The 19,607-nt window shown below is 35.6% G+C and overlaps 1 protein-coding gene across 3 annotated transcripts in view; it reads right to left on the bottom strand.

The window, feature by feature from the left end:
• Positions 1–383: 383 nt before the first annotated feature.
• Positions 384–19,607, bottom strand: part of LOC149618905 (ras-related protein Rab-37-like) — a 50,337-nt gene continuing 31,113 nt past the window's right edge. Inside the window, exons 1-9 of one of the 3 annotated variants that reach the window (XM_089854912.1) lie at positions 16,826–16,922; positions 10,144–10,543; positions 5,740–5,850; positions 4,703–4,744; positions 4,569–4,635; positions 4,461–4,513; positions 3,396–3,518; positions 1,935–2,011; positions 384–1,139 (exon numbers count right to left, since the gene is read on the bottom strand). In XM_089854912.1, the coding sequence (XP_089711038.1) occupies positions 1,028–1,139; positions 1,935–2,011; positions 3,396–3,518; positions 4,461–4,513; positions 4,569–4,635; positions 4,703–4,744; positions 5,740–5,850; positions 10,144–10,443 (885 nt within the window). In that variant the 5' untranslated portion in view covers positions 10,444–10,543; positions 16,826–16,922 and the 3' untranslated portion in view covers positions 384–1,027. Of the gene's footprint in view, positions 1,140–1,934; positions 2,012–3,395; positions 3,519–4,460; positions 4,514–4,568; positions 4,636–4,702; positions 4,745–5,739; positions 5,851–10,143; positions 10,544–16,825; positions 16,927–19,607 lie in introns of those variants that run through there. The other 2 variants (XM_089854914.1, XM_089854913.1) reach the window with 2 other exon arrangements.

Below are 19,607 nucleotides of genomic sequence, written 5' to 3'. Positions count from 1 at the left end.
ACCACACTGCACGGCTTTCAGTTAGCGAGAACCCTTCCAACTTTTGACCCACCGGGGCTTCGAAAATCGGCACGGTCGCTTCATTGTTAGTCTCAATGCTCGGTTTTCAGTTCGCTAGAACCTTTTTCGCTGGAAGTCGGCCTTTAAGATTCGTTTTAGGCTAGGCTTAGGTTTAGCTTCATTTAAGTTACGTTGTAAGACAGGCTAAGTTTCGGTTTAGGTTAGGTTCAGCTATCCTCCTTCTAGCCCAATATTCAAATAAGCAAAATAAATATTGGCTATGAATCTTTCAAACCATGCATGGTTCCATGTTTCAAATACAGTCACCGTTAACTAAAAAAACCTTATTAAAGACTGAAAATTTAGTTTACGTTTTACTCCAAGAATTTTGACATTATTTTTATTAATGCAAATAAAAAAGAAATAATAATTAAAACACCTTAATCATTTAAGTCTCCCTTTAACCTCGTAATCTGAAGCCAAAAATATCTTCCGCGCTGTAAAACATTTAATTTAAAAAATTCAAAATTGAAACTTTTTTGTTTGGTTTTGCGAAATAATATTTTTATAGGCACCATATTTGTTTTTTTTTTTTAGTTCTTTTAGTTTTTTTTGGTCAGTAAAAAAGAATTATTTTAGTTATACAAATAGTTTTAGCTGGGTATTATATCTCTAGTTATAAAAAATTCTGTTAAAAACCTAAATTATTTTTGGTTTGGGGGAGATTTCATATGTATTGAAAAACTGCCACATATATATATATATATATACTTTTTCTTTCTGATAAGGAATGTACAATATTGTCTTTTCTAGGCATTTTTAGAACCAATAACTATTTTAAGTTAATTGATGATTAATATTAATTTTTGTTTTTAACTACTAAAACAAATTATCGAATTTTTTTTTAGTTTGCCTATTTTTGTGAAAATATTAGTAAAAGAAAGACTTCACTAAAGGGGGAATGAAAGAGTTGTATTTGATTCTCCCTTATAAATTTAAAAAATAAGCCAGACTATATACAGTACAGTCATCCGTTAGAGCAGCAAGAACTGTTACTTCTTTGGCTTTCTTGCCTGACATACTCCGTTACGTTGAATTTTGGGTCATCTGGGTTGCGAGTTTTCCTGTACTTTAGCTCCCTGTGTTGAATGTATAAATTAATTTTACGATGGGAATGGTATGTAGGTGTTAGCAGGGCCAGATTAAAAGGGGGGCGAGGGTGCACTGGTCCCCGGGTCCAAGGCTTTTTGGGGGCTCACTGAGTTAAACTATTCCCCCTTAGCAACATTTGCTGTTCCTTAGGGGGGTGCAAATTATCTCGGCCCCAGGGTGCAAATTATCTCGGCCCCAGGGTGCAAATTATCTCGGCCCCAGGGTGCAAATTAACTCGGCCCCAGGGTGCAAATTATCTCGGCCCCAGGGTGCAAATTATCTCGGCCCCAGGGTGCAAATTATCTCGGCCCCAGGGTGCAAATTATCTCGGCCCCAGGGTGCAAATTATCTCGGCCCCAGGGTGCAAATTATCTCGGCCCCAGGGTGCAAATTATCTCGGCCCCAGGGTGCAAATTATCTCGGCCCCAGGTTGCAAATTATCTCGGCCCCAGGGTGCAAATTATCTCGGCCCCAGGGTGCAAATTATCTCGGCCCCAGGTTGCAAATTATCTCGGCCCCTGGTTGCAAATTATCTCGGCCCCAGGTTGCAAATTATCTCGGCCCCAGGTTGCAAATTATCTCGGCCCCAGGTTGCAAATTATCTCGGCCCCAGGTTGCAAATTATCTCGGCCCCAGGTTGCAACTTATCTCGGCCCCAGGGTGCAACTAATCTCGGCCCCAGGGTGCAACTAATCTCGGCCCCAGGGTGCAAATTATCTCGGCCCCAGGGTGCAAAACTGCTTAATCCGGCCCTTTGTGTTGGTTAATATTTGAAGTATTACCTTGCAACAGCCATGAAAGCTAGTTCGACATTCAGGCCTGTTTTGGCACTGGTTTCCATGAATGCAACACCATATTCCTAGAGAAGAGTTTTGTCGAGTTAGTATTTATTCGATTAGCAACGGTTTTGTGATAACAGTTTATTTTCCCAATTTAGTGCTCTGCTCCAGAACCTTTGCAGGTAATTTTGACTGTGTAGATCAAATAGAGCATTTACTATTTTGGTATTGGCTATAAACCTAAAAACAAGTATAACGCTAATTGATGCTTGTAATTTGTCAAAACGGTCATAGAAGTAACACATGTCGGTAATAGTGTATAAAGTTGTCCAATGGAACAATCCTTCATTTTGAAATTTAGCATTATTAGGAAATGTTAAATGTCATACTTATTGATATCATATAACTTATGGCTGCAATCATTATATTATATCGTACTTATTGTCATAAACCTATGGGAGTACTTGGAGGAACCTTCAACACAAACATCCTAATCTTGTGTTACGTATTCATTGGTCATAAAAATTTCATATCAAGCAAAAACCTTAAGGGAACATGATGGTCTAGCCCATAATAAAGCCACATCGTTCAAATGATCTCGCTCATCATTTTTACAATAGCTGTTCATTCAACGCTTAAAGTTAGTGCAATATCTCTTCATTCGACGCTGAAACCTTTTATGATATATCTTCATTCAATACCTTACTGCAATATCTCTTCAGTCAATGCTAAACCTTACTGCAATATCTCTTCATTCAATGCTAAACCTTACTGCAATATCTCTTCATTCAATGCTAAGCCTTACTGCAATATCTCTTCATTCAATGCTAAACCTTACTGCAATATCTCTTCATTCAACGCTAAACCTTACTGCAATATCTCATCATTCAATGCTAAACATTACTGGAATATATCTTCATTCAACGCTAAACCTTACAGCAATATCTCTTTATTCTATGTTTAACCTTACTACATTAGTTCCTCATTGAACTATAAGATATATCCATCTACAAAAGTTGTTGCAAAATGAAGTTAGGCTTAGCGAGCTTACATCAGAACTTCCAAAATTAATTATAAATTAACGAGAAAGATTTGGTGAGTTATAGTAATGTTTTTATCCATATTTTAACACCTTTAATCAATTAAAAATATCTTGTCTTTCTACTTCATTAAATATCCCTTTAATTATAAATAAATAGTGAACGAAATACTACTACTATTACATCCACAGGCCCTGACAAACTAACAGCCCATCATAGTCATACACGATACGATGTAGCTAAAAAAAAGCTTCATCTTTAGAAATCACGGAATTGCGCCATTTGGTCTGTGGAATACCACCTGGTTATCCGAGCATAACCAATTCATTAACAACATCGCCTCCTCAAATGAATAACTTTAATTTATGGGCTAATAAAAATTGCCCCCTTTTTAATAGCCCGTTGAGTAATAAAAATTCCTGACCCTTGATAGCCTTTCGCCGTCTTCAAACTTGACTTGTCGTTCGGCTGAGGAATCCGCCTTGTTCCCAATAAGCATGATCACCACGTCATCTTGCGCGTACTCGTTAATTTCACCAAGCCATGCCTATATCGTTGAATGAAAAATATTCAGAAATCTTAACCCGCAAATTATAATTTCAAACTTTTGAGTTTTCAGAGGTGTTTTTGTATGAACGCAAGCGTAAGCTCATAAGATATGTTCCATAAGTTTGACACTTGTTACAAACTGGAGCTTGTCACGTGGGTCATAGATTCTCGTAAAAAGACGCCTGGTGAGACGCTGTCAAAGACCAGCTGTGTGTACAGACAGGGATAGATTTCATTTGAGAAGTAGGAATGAAGAACAGAAAAATGTGGGCGCGCGGCAAAGTCCCGGACCCCCTTCCACGGGACGGAGGTGAATGAAATAAGAGGCGGGTCATAGCGACAGAGGTAAAAATCAATTACGTATTTTCCGCCGCCCCCGTCAGCAACGTCATCAAAAAGTAGTTTAAGTGAGCCAATAAGATAATTTAAACTTTTCGTTACGTATTGGAGGGAGGCTCTCTGTACTGGGCCATGAGTCGGACTGAAGAAAATACTAGCCGTTCTCCATTCCTACTTCAAAAATTAAATCTATCCCTGGTACAGACTAAATAGGAAGATGGACTGGATCAAAACCGAGTGTAGTCGATTCTCGCTTGTCGTTCTCGAACTAGCTCGAGCTGTAAGTCTCTAGCATTGCGAAGTATAAGAAGTGCCTGGCCATACTTATGGAACATCACTTATGATACAAGTCATTTTATAGGAGCATATCACTAACGAGTTAAGAGAAATATCTAGACTGCTGAGCAGCTAAAGACCATTTCGACGTACAAAGTAACTAATGGAATGGTCTATTGGAACATAATGGGGTTGATACATCGTCGTCTTTGCCGTCATGATTACAGCACAGGCGTCAAAAGCAAGCGGTGGAAGTTAGAGTTTTAGTTACATCGAAATGGTCTATTCTTAGATGTAGGCTTTAGTGTTTAAATGCTTATATTACCCTGGTGTTGTCGAAACTAGATTTATTTGTGACATCGTACAAGAGTAGCAACGCTGAAAATAAAAGATATTTAATTAAAGGAAAAGGTTTTTATTTCACGTATATTACCATGTGCATCTCTGTAATACGCATGCGTCACGCTACGAAACCTTTCTTGCCCCGCAGTGTCCCATATCTAAGAAAAAAAATTAGTTTTAAATCAACATTTAATTTAAATTTAACATATTCAATATTAAGTTTACCTGTAATTTAACTTTAAAGTCGTCGACATTAACAACTTTATTCTGTAAAGAGAAAAAATAACAATTTATATTAAATTCAAAAAATTTTTAATAAATGGATTCTTAAACGCGCAATAAGTATTTTTAGATGGGAAAAAGAAATTACGAAATTGAATAAAACTTTATTGAAATAACTCATCCTTTGGAAAATATATATTTTTGAAAGTTTAGCATTATGAGGTAAATATTTTTAACCTCTTTTCGACCAATCGTAGCCTTTTGATAAGTATTTCAAAGTTTTCTCATTGGTCATGGAAATTTTTGTAAAATTAAGCCTTCTAGTTGAACTCTTATTTTCAAAAGACGGTAGGATTGGGTATTTGTCAAAATTTTAATGGTTTTCTTTGCTTCTGAATGCACCTTATGGTCACAACAAAAAATACTTGTTGCAGCATTTAAGGATTCATTGAAAAATTGGACGATTTATGCCATCAATTTTCCAAGTTAAAATGATAGAACAATGTTAGGCCACATTTTTTAACTATAAGGCTCCCTTATGCATTTTTATTTATTTATTTATTTTCAATTAAAAAACTGAAGTACTGGGATTAAAAAATCCCTGAGATACACCGGCCTGTTTGTGAGCTATGAATCTCAGGGGAAAAGGCAGTTCAGTTTGAAACAATACTTGACACAGGGCCTGACAACACTGCATTGAAATGGAAGCTGAGAGCAAAGGGTTAAATTTTCTCAACTCCAACAGTAAAAACTATTTATAAATATGATAACTATGTATAAAGAAACTGCATCCTAACTGACGTCAGCTGAAGTCTTTATTTCTCTAAAAATAGCTTGTTAACAAAATGGCTACGTTGCCATAGAAACCAAATACGCATTTATAATTGTCTGCCCACTGTATTTGTAGGCTTATATTTTAGGTTACTGTTTGTAAGTATATAGTTTTATTATTATAAAAACCATTTTATACAAATAATTTCAGATGATAAAATTAAAATTCAGAAAAATTTTTGCGCCGCCGCAAATGACGTTAAAATTACCCGGAAATCAATTCCTACTGTAGAGATGAAAGCTCCGCCCAAAAACGCGCCATCTTTGAATCGTATCAAGAGACATGTTTTTCCAACTCCTGAGTCACCAATCAACATCGCCTGAAATCGTTGATAGATACAGAAATATTTAATACAGAAAGTTCCGAGTGGACCAAGGCTTAAGAAGAACACAACTATTTCAACGATGGACCCACTAGACCATCAATCGAAAAGGACAATGGCAAATAAAATTAAGCCACTGCGACCGTTGCTATGGTACCGCAGCATCGAGGGACTGTTAAGCCTTTTTACCTTCAACCATACGAGGTGAGTTTATTTTCAATAAAATCGACAGAAGGACTCTGTTATTGTGAATCCACGTACCATAGTTGGTACACATAAAAGATGTATTTCAGGATTATGATACTTAAGCCTTGGCCATTTTACATTATACTCATATGAAACCAAAAAAATCTTCCATTGAAAAGTATATTAAACCCCGAAGTTATTCTTATGTAGACTAAAAGATTAATATTTCACTTGGCAGTGTTTCCCAAAATTGATATAATATATTCCTGAAAAGCGTGTATGTCACGTGGTATAGTTCATTAAGTCTATTATTGATCTACTAATATTCTCACTGTATCTAGGAGTCAAGTCTTGTTACCTTAGGCTATGAAATCATATTTTCACCAAACATTTCGGTCAAATACAGATATTGTCCAAAATCACAATTAAAGATGTGTCAAATATCATAAGTTCATAAGATATGTTTCATAAGTTTGTCACTGGTTAGTGAGAGCTTGTCATGAAGTGACGTAGATGAAACGTCATAGATTATCGTAAAGCGACCGACGCCTGGTGAAGAGCTGCCAAAGGCTTAGTATAGACTAAATAAGAAGATGGACTGCAAAACTAACCGAATGTAGTCAATTCTCGCTTGTCGTTCTCGAACTTGCTCTCAGTAAATCTCTAGCATTACAAAGAATATGTATTGTCATACTTATGGAACATATCTTATAAAAGTTATGCATATGCTTAAAATCGGGCAAAATGTGATTTACTTAGAAATTTTTTCGAAACCTTGCAAAGGGCCCAGGGGTATTGACATCGTAAGGAGGAAATACTGACGAACGGATCACTTCTTGTTAGGTGCGTTATAAACAAAGTATATTGGTTCACAAACAACTGAAATCCTCACTATCCTCCTATTGCGAAAATCATCCACCAGCCTTTTCCGTGGCCCTACGACTAAGTAAGTGATTCTATTGTGGGAAGGTAGACTAAAAGGGAAATTTATTGTGCAGTATGACTAGCAGTAAGGTACCATTTGGTACCTGAAAGCATCTAAACAGGTAGCGCATGATTGAGAAACGCATGCCAGCTGGCTGTAAAACAATCAAGAGTAAATCAAAAAAGAATTGAAAGTAATATTCGCCCAAACCCTCAACCGCGGATAATGAGGCAAATTGACCCCCATTGTATGGTGTAATAGTTTTAGGTTATGTTTACGTCAAATTTCTGTTTAGGTTAGGTTTCAGTCAAGTTTCTATTTAGATTAGGCTTAAGTGAAGTTTCTATTTAGATTAGGCATAAGTGAAGTTTCTATTTAGATTAGGCTTCAGACAATTTTCTATTTAGGTTAGGCTTCAATCAAGTTTCGGTTTAGGTTAGGCTTCAATCAAGTTTCGTTTTAGGCTAGGCTTCAATCAACTTTCGTTTTAGGCTAGGCTTCAATCAAGTTTCGGTTTAGGTTAGGCTTCAATCAAGTTTCGGTTTAGGTTAGGCTTCAGTCAAGTTTCGGTTTAGGCTAGGCTTCAATCAAGTTTCGTTTTAGGCTAGGCTTTAATCAAGTTTCGGTTTAGGTTAGGCTTCAATCAAGTTTCGGTTTAGGTTAGGCTTCAGTCAAGTTTCGGTTTAGGTTAGGCTTCAGTCAAGTTTCGGTTTAGGTTAGGCTTCAGTCAAGTTTCGGTTTAGGATAGGCTTCAATCAAGTTTCGGTTTAGGATAGGCTTCAATCAAGTTTCGGTTTAGGTTAGGCTTCAGTCAAGCTTCGGTTTAGGTTAGGCTTCAGTCAAGTTTCGGTTTAAGTTAGGCTCAAGTTAAGTTTCGGTTTAAATTAGGCTCAAGTTAAGTTTCGGTTTAAATTAGGCTCAAGTTAAGTTTCGGTTTAAGTTAGGCTCAAGTTAAGTTTCGATTTAAGTTAGGCCCAAGTTAAGTTTCGGTTTAAGTTAGGCTTCAGTCAAGTTTCGGATTAGGATAGGCTTCAATCAAGTTTCGGTTTAGGTTAGGCTTCAGTCAAGTTTCGGTTTAGGTTAGGCTCAAGTTAAGTTTCGGTTTAAGTTAGGCTCAAGTTAAGTTTCGGTTTAAATTAGGCTCAAGTTAAGTTTCGGTTTAAGTTAGGCTCAAGCTAAGTTTCGATTTAAGTTAGGCTCAAGTTAAGTTTCGGTTTAAGTTAGGCTCAAGTTATCCGTCATTTAGTGAAAATTCAGAGTTAGCGGTTCACATTTCCCATCGGTACACTCGCCCTCCTTACCCTTGACCAATAGCGAAGATAATCTCTTAAATCAAATATGGACTTGTGGCATCCCATGTTATTTGCCCATAAAGCTAAATACAGTCAAAAATTGGAGACAGCCAGTGCCGTTGCTGTTTAAACATTGGTCGAGAGTAAACTCGACAATAGTTCGATGCCAAACCCGGTCAAGACAGACATGTATAGACAGAAGCTCAAAGGGATGACCATCATAGCTAAATCGTTTAGAAACGTACAAGGCGTTGAGCCAAGTCCCCTTCGCATTTGCCCCTAAATTTCTCTTCAGTTTGTCTGACACATTAATCACTTTCATGTGCTCCTTCCTTACTCATTTAATGTCTCAGCCCATCAGATTTTTGATTATCACATCAGTAAAATGACCTGTTTGTGTGAGTTTAAACTAACTACACATAACCACGTTTTGAAGCCTATGCTTTCAAGGTTCACGCCAAAGCTTGCGCTACGTCCATAGCGACATCTGTCGACATATTCAAGCGGGAAAACACAGACCCCACACAACGCTTCAAAAATCAAAACGCGCTAAAGTGTAGCTTTCTATCATATGGCAAGACTGTCACTCCCAAGCGATATCTATTAACTCCTTCTTATGTCATGACTCATGATAGTCTCTGTAACAGACTTCATGTTTCATACTCCATAGCTTGATTTACTCTTGGTTTTATACGAGTGGCTTTTTATATCTTCGACTTCATCTACTTCCGAAACCCGAATAGGCTAGTTCTAAGAGATTATTTGCATGGATAAACACATCTCTTTGTAATCTACTCTTTCGAAAATATTTAAGTGCTTTCAAAGGAACTTTAGTGAATTTCTGAATATTTTAATTTTACTGATAATGTTTCAGTCCAGTATCTCCAGTTGTTGTGAACAAATACGAAGTTTACACTTACCGTTAAAACAATGCGCGTACAATAGTTTATCTAGGTTATTAATCTTCTAATTTGAAACCCTTATACCTAGCAGGTGGGCAGATAGTGGTTTCGTAGCCTGAATATTAAGTAATATTTTTCATTTGAGTTTTGTGGAAAATGACTATTCTGCTTGAAGTTAGTCTATTTAGACTAGATTTCAATGATTTAAATTAAAATGATTTCTATTTATTTCTATCTTTGAAATATTTCAATGTTAAATATGGCTCTTTATTGCAATCTTTTGAAAAACTCAATATTTGCGAAAATACAGGTTCAATCTAGGCTATTTTATTCCAATCTTTTGGCACAGTCCAATCAGATTTCGCTATTTATTTTAATATTTTCGAAAATATAATTTCTAATTAGGCTATTTATTTCAATCTTTTTGAACGTACAATTTCAAATTGGTCTATTTAGTTCACTATTTGTGATAATATAATTTCAAATTCAATTTATTTCAGTATTGCCGTGATCTAATGCAATATGTGTGATGATGACATAATTTCCAATTGCCCTATTTAATCCAAGCTTTGCGAATATATAATTCCCATGCACTTAGTCTATTTATTCCACAATCTCTAGAAAATCCAATTTCAAATCGGTGTACTTATACCTGCAACCTTAACCAAAATCCAATTTCAAATTGGATCATTTATTTGATCCAAATAAAGTTTGATCAGGTCAGTTTTTGATATAAATTTCATAACCCATTTTTATAAGCGATAATCTAATTTAATCACCTCAAGGTGACATATTTAACCATCAAAAATAAAAAATAAATTAACACTAAGCGTTTACTTATCGCTTTAAACACGACTAGTCACGCAACATCAGCTACGTGAACGTCAACCCCTATTAATAACTCTGTGCTCACAAAATGTGAACGAAAACATGCCTACTTGACGTCACAAGTTAGACTAACCAATAAGAATGAAAAGTCAATTACCTTGAAAATGATGTCATAAGGTTCTATGCTTAGTTGAGGCCTTAGAGCGGGATGTGTCGTCGGACTAGGCGCTGCCTCCTTGCGGTCCATCAGCTGAGTCAACTTGTTGACTGTCGAGTCTCTCTCGTTGACGGTAGCATCCGCGCTTCTCGAGCCATTATTTTCCTTTGATTCGCGAATCCGTTTCGAGGCACGAGGTTTCCCGATCGACCAACCAGGAGAGCGTTCGGCTAACAAGGCGCTGACGTCACTCAGTCTGTTGTTGTTGTTTCCCAATTGATACCCGTTCACGGAGGGCATGCCTAAAGGATGCCAGCACGGATTTCCGAAAAAAACGCGATGAAACTTCTCGTATTCCTCTTTATTCCCAACAATTGCCGATATTGTTTATACTACTTTCCTAAAAAATATCAATCCTCCCGTTTAAATTAAATTCACCAATCAGAGCGCGGCGGTACCCTACCGACATCTACGTCTATTTTGAACTTTCTGTTGAACTTGATATAAAGTCACACGGTGTTTTTGATAAGTCTGCCATAAATTAAAGAGTGTGTTCATAGGGTCAAACTTAGTGGAAAACCTGAGGCCTACAACATTTAGGTGCGGAGAAATGGGCTCCCAAACATTACACATTTGAACTGTTCGATCTAATATCGTTATTGAAGCTTCATCTTGCAGAAATGACGTACTATGAAATGAGTAGAAATGTGCGTACGCTGGTAACGTAAAGATAATTACAACACATGTTTGACTATATCCTTATATTAAGGGACAATCAATGTTTGGAAGACCATATCTTGGTAACTGAATGTTGTAAACAGCATGGTCTTTGACATTTTAAACTCAGTTTGAACTAAAAATCGTACACTTCAATTTATGTCAGACTTATTGGAAACGCCCAGTATATGTTAAAATAACAAAACTTTAACACAAGTTTATTATTGTGGCATATATATATTTATATAAATAGAAATGTATTTATTTTAGAACTCTTTTTGCGAACTATATTTTCACGCCCTTATTGCACCCTCTCATAGCACAACTGTAATGCTAGCTCTTTAAAGAACGGCGGGTTAACTGAAGTATAACTAAAAACTTCCTCTATCGATGAATACACCTATATCAGACAAATAAACAACTGTATTTGGCAGTATTTCACTGCGGGCTTGTAGGCCAAGGCTTAACGTTATAGAGTTTTGCAGACATTTGTTTTATAGGGCATGCCTCTATAGAACCCATAGCATAGCGAAATGCTGTGTTCAGTTTATACTCGGAACCGTAACGGTTTTTTGAAAACTAGGCTGTATTTCAAACCCTTGATACAAAGATACATGGAGGCTTTCCAATAATTTTCAGGCGAAATTCAACCTTGAACGAAATTAACCAATTATTCCACTCTAATATGACCTTGAACTAAATTGACCAATTATACGGCACGAAGTAAAACTGGCTAATATTTGCCTGCCACATATTATCTTGGGGAATAATTTAATGTAAAATTGGCCTTGAAACTGGTATAATAACAATACCTCAAACAGGGTTCGAAAAAACCTGGGTTTTGTTTCAAAAATACCCAACCCGCCGGGTTTTATTGGGTTTGTTATATTTGGTAGTTGCGTGAAATGTAGTTATTGTCATACATAAGCCACTGCTTAATAAAAAATCTTAAATTTTTCATAAAAAAATATGATTAAATAATAATACTTTTAAAGTTGAAACAATATCTTAAGCTATAGCTTTAAAAAGAAATTGTTTTAGCATTTCATCAATATTGAAGATTTTAAAGAAAGGTTATATAAAGTGATCTTTTGGGTTTTTTTTTATTTTTCGTGGGTAAAATCCAATAAAACCCATGGGTTTTTTACCTCTCCGTGTGACGTAGTCCAGGAGAGGTTCTGTAACGGCCGTGTCTGTCTGTCCGTTGTTACACCCACATGATCGCGTTCGCAGTTTGGGTATCGGAGCAAACGTGTTCGCCATTTCCGAATTGCTTTCACAGTCACGGAAATGGCTCCTCTACTAGAGTTCTCACACCACCTGTGTTGAGTTCTTACTGGCTTCTAATCACCACCATCTTCTGGTCTTCGTGCATTCCACTTGGACACCAGTCTGTACATATTGGCTTCTAATCACCACCATCTTCCGTTCTTTGTCAATCCCACATTGACACCAGTCTGCACTTACACTGGCCTCTATAACCACCATCCACTGGTCTTTCGTCTATTCCACATAGACACCAATCTGTATCATTGGCTTCTACTCCATTATCATCGTTTGGTTTTAGGATATACGCGGCGATTAGGTAGGGTTACGAGAAACGTCTAGCCTCCCTAAGGTGGGATCGCCACCAAAGGTTTTCGCAATTGCGCTTTTTCCTTACTATTATAATGGAAACGAATCGTATATATACCCCAAAATTTGAAGAAAGCGGGCAAGAGGGGTACCCTTCACTTTAAACGTCAATATTAGCAAAGTTTGAGAAGATAATAGGTATAACTTTATTTTAAACGATTTAACTATTATTAATGTTAATTATTGAAGATTAAAATAATTAAAAATAATTATATTTATTTAAATATTAAAGATAAACCTCTCGTGCAAAGAGAGAGATTATCATTACCTCCTATATCTACCAAGGCCCGTGCATGCGATATATTTCCTTCATTGCCTCCTATATCTATCAAGGCCTGTGCATTGTGAGATATTTCATTCATTGCCTCCTATATCTATCAAGGCACGTGCATTGTGATATATTTCATTCATTGCCTCCTATATCTATCAAGGCCCGTGCATTGCGATATATTTTTCAAAACAACAACAAAAATGCTCCTCTCAGAAACATAATAATTTCTTTTCTCTGTATATGAAATGAAAATATGGATAATATTGCGCTCCTTTAATGGTATGAATCCTTGCCTGTCTATTAATATTTTACGTAGGAGTAATACGTTTTTAGCGAAGTCTAGAGAGGATAAACATAAGCGAGATTGTTTCGGAAAAAAAATACAGCTTCCACTAATGGGTTTATACTCCTTGTTACTGTTGTGTAGAGTAATCATGATAAAAGCTTAAAAATTACGAGAGGACAGACCTTTTTAATCCTCTTGATTTATTCTTAATAAGAATATAAAACTTTATTTTGTATCAAAAAATATTTTTTGGTGCTAAGATTGCTTTAAAAAAATCCAAACGGTTAGGTATGATGATACTTTTCAAATCTAATGAGATAACGCCCACCTAGTTGAAAATTGCCCTTTTTTATCCGCGGGAGCCATTCTTAATGAGAATTTCGATGCTAGTAGGTTGTCAATTAAACTACCGGTATATTATTGTTGTTGGAAATTGGGTATTAAGTCAAATTAAGTGGTTGTAAAGAGCCAGCAAGTTTTTGCCACTTCTTTTTGTGAGTATTTGATTTTTGTATGTAAAATGGAGGAAGATAATGTTGAGAGTAAGGATGAAATGTGGAAGCGCAAAGCGCGGGAAAGGATGAGGGCAAGAAGGTCGACGATTTCATTGGATACTTAAGTTTATATAATCTTCTCGACACGGAGAGGTAATATTTTGGTTTTCCCAACTTGTTTAGATTCGAACCCTGATACCAAATGAGATATTGAACGTGTTTGGGAGCTTAACTAGAAAAAACTACTAATTTTTAAACAAGGTTTTTTACGCCGATTTTAAGTGTAGACATAAATTGAACAAACCCATTTTTTACTTAGCAACATGTTTTTTAAACTACTATATAACGCAATTGAAATGTATTACGATCAGTCAGTTATTGTTATGATGTAATAATGCATAGTTAATTTGTTTGACGTTGTTTTTAAATAAATACTCAGTTTGATATTTTACTCTCGGTTGTTATTAAGTTTACGTTTACTGTCGCGAACAGAACGAGTCGGATTGAATAAATTATTACTACGACAGTATGCGTTCCAACTGATCAGTTTATAACAAAGCGTCAATTTAAATTTTGAGCGTAATTGATAGCTAATTACACGTCAGATACTCACGAATAACTATCTCGATAAAGCTGACCAATAGCTATCTCGATCAAACTGACCTTGATTAAACTATAGATCAGATATATGTAAATTCTAGATAAAAATTAACTACGAATCAGATATATAGTCTTTTTAAAAATAGGCCAATAACTACGAATCAGATATATAGTCTTTTTAAAAATAGGCCAATAACTACGAATCATATATACCCATGATAAAACTTAACCAATAACTACGATATACCGTCTTGATGAACATTGACTAATAACTACGAATCAGATATACCGTCTTGATATACATTGACCAATAACTATGAATCAGATATATAGTCTTGATGAACATTGGCCAGTAAGTACGAATTAGATATGTAGTCTTGATACGAAATTGACCAATAACTACGAATCAGATATGTTGTCTTGATAAAAATTAACCTAAAACAACGAATCAGATATACCGTCTTGAAAAACATTAGCCAATAACTACGAATCAAACGTATAGTCTTGATAAAAATTAACCTAAAACTACGAATCAGATATATAGTCTTGATAAAAATTAACCTAAAACTACAAATCAGATAAAAATTGGGCAAACTAACCTAAAACTACAAATCAGATATAAATTGGGCAAAACTAACCTATAAATGGAAAAATGTAACCTAGGCTGTTATTTAAGCTGAAGACATGAGCTGGAAAAATCAATAGCATACATATATATAATATAAATGAAGGAGATAATGCATTTATCTAATCCTAAAGTGGGAAATTGGATCAGCTGCCGCAACTGAAATTCAAATCCTCTTTTGTTATACAAAAGGCGCGCGTGGAAAAAAGGCCCAAGCCCAATAGGATTTTCAAGTCTTAAATTTGATACCGGCACCTTTGTTGTTTGTACGTACGCCTTTTGTATACTGTTTTGTACTTTGGCTTTTTCTCACCCCAAAAATCCGGTTTCAAAAGTAAGAGAAAAATCGATTTTCAAACTACTTATGTAATACAAATTTTCACGGTTTCATTCTTCTTCAAATACTGTTTTTGGCTGCAAACGAAATTGATACCTTGGGATTATACTAAATCCATTGAATTTCATCAAACCTTTCGAAAATATTTTTGGAAACCGCTTAATGATCGTATGATTTTAACATCTGGAGCATCTCTATATGCTTTTTAAAGGGAAGGGTAAGATGAAAATCAAGTGATTTTTTATCGATTCTTCCACTAAATTATAAGACCAGTCTGCGCAATGAAACATTCAGGAAGTAACTCCGAATGATTTTAAAATTCAAATTAGTTCAGAATTTAAGGATAATTTTAAATAAGGACCCCTGACCAATCGCGTAACGCCCTGCCTTCCTGTTGATTATTCACTATTTCGTTCATGCCCCTACCTTACCCTGTGAGAATTCGACCAATCCCGTAGGGGTAAAGTTTGGTTTAGCAGACGCCACTAAAGCAATGGCGGCGCAGTAGTCTTCGTTTTTAAGGCTATTTAAACGCTAATTACTTTGTAATAAGAGATTATAAATTTTGTTTGATATTTTTCTTTTTATAATTTGAAAAAGGCCGTTACGTTACCTTACTTTTCCTTTAATTGAAAATGATCGACAAATTTTCTAATGAAACTAATATTTCAAAATAAAAGTTTGTATTCATCTACAATATTATTGACGGTACGAAAATTTACCCTTTTTCAAACGCCAGGGGGAAAATAGTCTGGTTTAGAACCAACTGTTGTCTCAAGATGGAACATGCGGTATGTGGATGCAAAGACGTTAAATGTGGCTTCAATAATAAGGACTTTGGTGTAATAAGTCATGATAAAATGTCGCTTATATAATGTATAGATTCCTGCTTATATGCATGATAAATTACGCTAATTTGTGACATAAATGAAATTTAAATTTTATACGCAGCCTCAGTTATATTATGGAAGTACAGATACTAAAATTAACATTTTCAACATGCTATAAAACTAGAGATGTGAGTCGGTAATTTAGCAAATACCGCCATAAATTACCGATTTATATCATACGGTAGTTTCACAATGCTAATATGTGTTGCTAATTTACCAAATACCGCCGTAAATTAACGATTAATATCATACTGTAATTTCACAATGGTAATTTAGCGGTAAATTACCGATTTATATCACACCATAATTTCACAATGGTAATTTACTGCTAAATTACAGATTTATATCATACAGTAATTTCACAATGCTAATATGTGAGTTGCTAATTTACCAAATACCGCCGTAAATTAACGATTTATATCATACTGTAATTTCACAATGGTAATTTAGCGGTAAATTACCGATTTATATCCTACCGTAATTTTACAATGGTAATTTTCCACTAAATTACCGATTTATATCATACCGTAATCTCACAACGCTAATATACCGCTAAATTACCCAACCGTTTCCAAATTTTGGTACTCTGTGACAAAACCGTTTTGAGTAAAACGTACTGCCAGTTCGAACTTAAATCACCGAAACTAGGTATACAGTATTCACAATTCAACGTGGTTTAATAGACTATATACACGTGAAAAAAAATAAATTACCGATGGAACAGTATTTATATTTTTTTCCCAAAATTTGAATGGGTAAATTAACGTTTTTAAAAATTACACTAATTTCACATTTCAAAATAAATCAAATGATTTTGGCAAACTTACTAAAATAAACGAAAATTACTCCATGCCCGATGCAATATTATTATTGCCTTAAGACCTTATTTTGATTCTACAAAGTTCGGAAACCCGTACTGTACTAAATGTTTTATAGGAAATCCTTTGAAATAATCAAAAAGCTTTTTTCTCTTATGTTGGGATACAACTGATAACGCTTTGCGCCTGCGCCTACCTCGGATGCCACCCTCATAATCTAGAACTTATAACTTTTGCATGAACTAGATCAAACCCGAAGTTTTCAGATAAGCTCATTTTCATCAGCCACTGTCAAAATGGCCAATAAAACGGCATCATAACGAAGAAACCAGGGTTTTATTTAAAAATACCATCCCGCCTGGTTTTATTGGGTGGTTCTGGGTTTAATTGGGGTTTTTTTATATTTAAAGGTTGTGTAAAATGTATTAAATGTCATTCAAAAGTTACTACTTATTTGAAAATAAAAATCTTATGTTTTATAAAAAATTACAAATATTATTAAATAATATTTTTAAAGCTAAAAAAATAAACATCTTAAACTATCTTTAAAGAGAAATTATTTCACCATTAAAATTTATCAAAATTGAAGAATTTAAAGATGGTTTTAGTAAGTGGTTTTTTATGATCCGTAAAACCAAAAACAAGTTGGGAAACCAAAATAAACCTCTCCGAGTCGAGACGCAAATAGAGGTTTTCGTAAATAATTTTAATAAATTTAATTGATATTAATTATTTTAATCGTCATTAATTTAGTTTAATCGTCATTAATTTAGTTTAATCTTAGTTAAATCGTTTTAAGAAACTTCATTCCTAAAATAATTTTAAACATAACTATTGTTGACGTTTGAATTCTAGCCTATGCCTCTTTAACAATATTTGGAAATTTGGAGTATGTAAGGTGATTGATTCACTATAGATGATAAGGGAATAAAAGCCGAGAAGTTTCCTGTCTGAGTAGATACTAAACTCTAAAGACCCGTTGAACCAAGAGAAAATTTTCTCATGGTAAAACTAAGAAGCGATATCTAATAAGGAGAAGGTATAAATTCGCCACATTTCTAGCTTTATATCAAGTCCAAACGTAGGTCCGGAGTTAATCCTCGCCGCGTCTAAATTACAAGCAGCATCTCATTGGCTCTTGAAAACTCACGTCAGCGCGACGCGAATGACGAAAATTACGTATTTTCCGACTGAGGAGAGGCGAAACAGCCCGGCTTCATTTTACGTCTCCCTTGTATTTTAAAAGGGGGACTGGGACTATGGCACGCGAATACTTAGGCATCTTAGACCTTCTCCCTAGCAAACTAGATATCACTTCTTGGTAGAACTAACGGTACTTTGCACCTACGACCTTTTTGGAACACCCTACAAGATTATTTCCCTAAATTTTTAAAGGGGTTTGGACTGGGTATACTGATCAGTCCGAATTTCGAGTTAATGTACTTTTGTTTTGGTCTTTATACCCTCTAAGAGCTTTATTTGCGGTAGCTTAATGATTTATGAAATGAAGTTGTCGCGGTCTTCTATAAGTGCGAGGTTCAAATATGAATTGTTATTTACGTCTTTAAAGGTCATGGGTTAGAACACAGTGGTGCTGGTGTTAACGAGCTCAGACTACCTGAGGCTGCAGTGTTAAATTACCCGTTAGATTTTAATTGGGAAAACTTGTGAAATTTGAGTCGAAATCTCGAGAAATCCTGGTACGCTTCAGTTATTACGTTTTCAACTTCCTTCCAATAAGCTTAGAGATGGATGTTTGCAGCGTAGAGATTGATATACCGGGTGGAAACATTTTCCGGTGACCTGTTTCGAAACTTCCCCCTAACGCATTGGTCTTATGCAGGGAAAGCGTGTAAGAGATTCACTGGCGCTTATGGAGTAATTAAACGTGGAGTCGAAAATACCTCTAATAAATGGAATCAATTCAATTTGGTTTCAACAACAGGGTTTATTTTAGCTCCTTAAATAATGCAAAAGGTTAATTGCGTCTAGTTTAAAGCTTACGCATTTATATCTAGTATTTAATTACTCTGTATTGTAGACAAATTATGACTATATTACCCTCAATATTATAGCGTTCTCAAAAGTTTGCGGCTGGTGTTTGAAAACCTGGTTTTCTTAAGATGCAGCATTCGGTATGTGGATTATCCAAAGACGTTACAAGAAACAAAAGGACTATGTCCCAGCAAAACTGGTTTGTTTCCTGGAGCGGCTTGGACTGGACATAGATTATTGTTCAGTCAGAGTTTTTACCAAGGGCACCCGGCGTTGCCCATCAGCCCACCAGGACTTTTTTTTTACATTTCGGGCCGCCATTTTTAAAGATGTTGGCAAATCGAAAAGTAAACGCCATAAAATCTGTCTACGGGAAATAGACAACCAGTGTTCTAAATATTAAAGAAATCGGTTTAAACGCGCGGACGTTTTTCCATAAACGTCATTTTTCAAGATGGCGGCCAATTGAAACCTAAAAGGCCAAAAAGTCCGTCCATAGTATATAGAGAGCAAGTGTAGTGGCTAAATTCGTTTATTATAAACAGAAACTACCATTGGGGTATTCTTTCCTCGCGCCAATATGCAACGCCAGACGGAGCCCGAGTTCAATACACCAGGTGGGAGTCTAACCAACTCGCACTGCCTCTGGCGGAGCTTTTTGGTGAGAGGGAGGATACCCCAATGGCGGCCTCGCCCCTGTATGTTCTTTTCTCTGTTTGTAATAGTCGAATTTTTCTATTTTAAATCATCGGTTCAAATGCACGGACATTATTCCGTAAAGTTGATAGTCAGTCTT

The sequence above is a fragment of the Phalangium opilio genome, unplaced genomic scaffold (assembly GCF_054372755.1).
Source record: "Phalangium opilio isolate 3A_F unplaced genomic scaffold, DU_Popi_V2 ptg000209l_1, whole genome shotgun sequence".
NCBI lineage: Eukaryota > Metazoa > Arthropoda > Arachnida > Opiliones > Phalangiidae > Phalangium > Phalangium opilio.
Note: the sequence above shows the minus strand (reverse complement) of the source record. Positions and strands in the feature narration are given on the sequence as shown.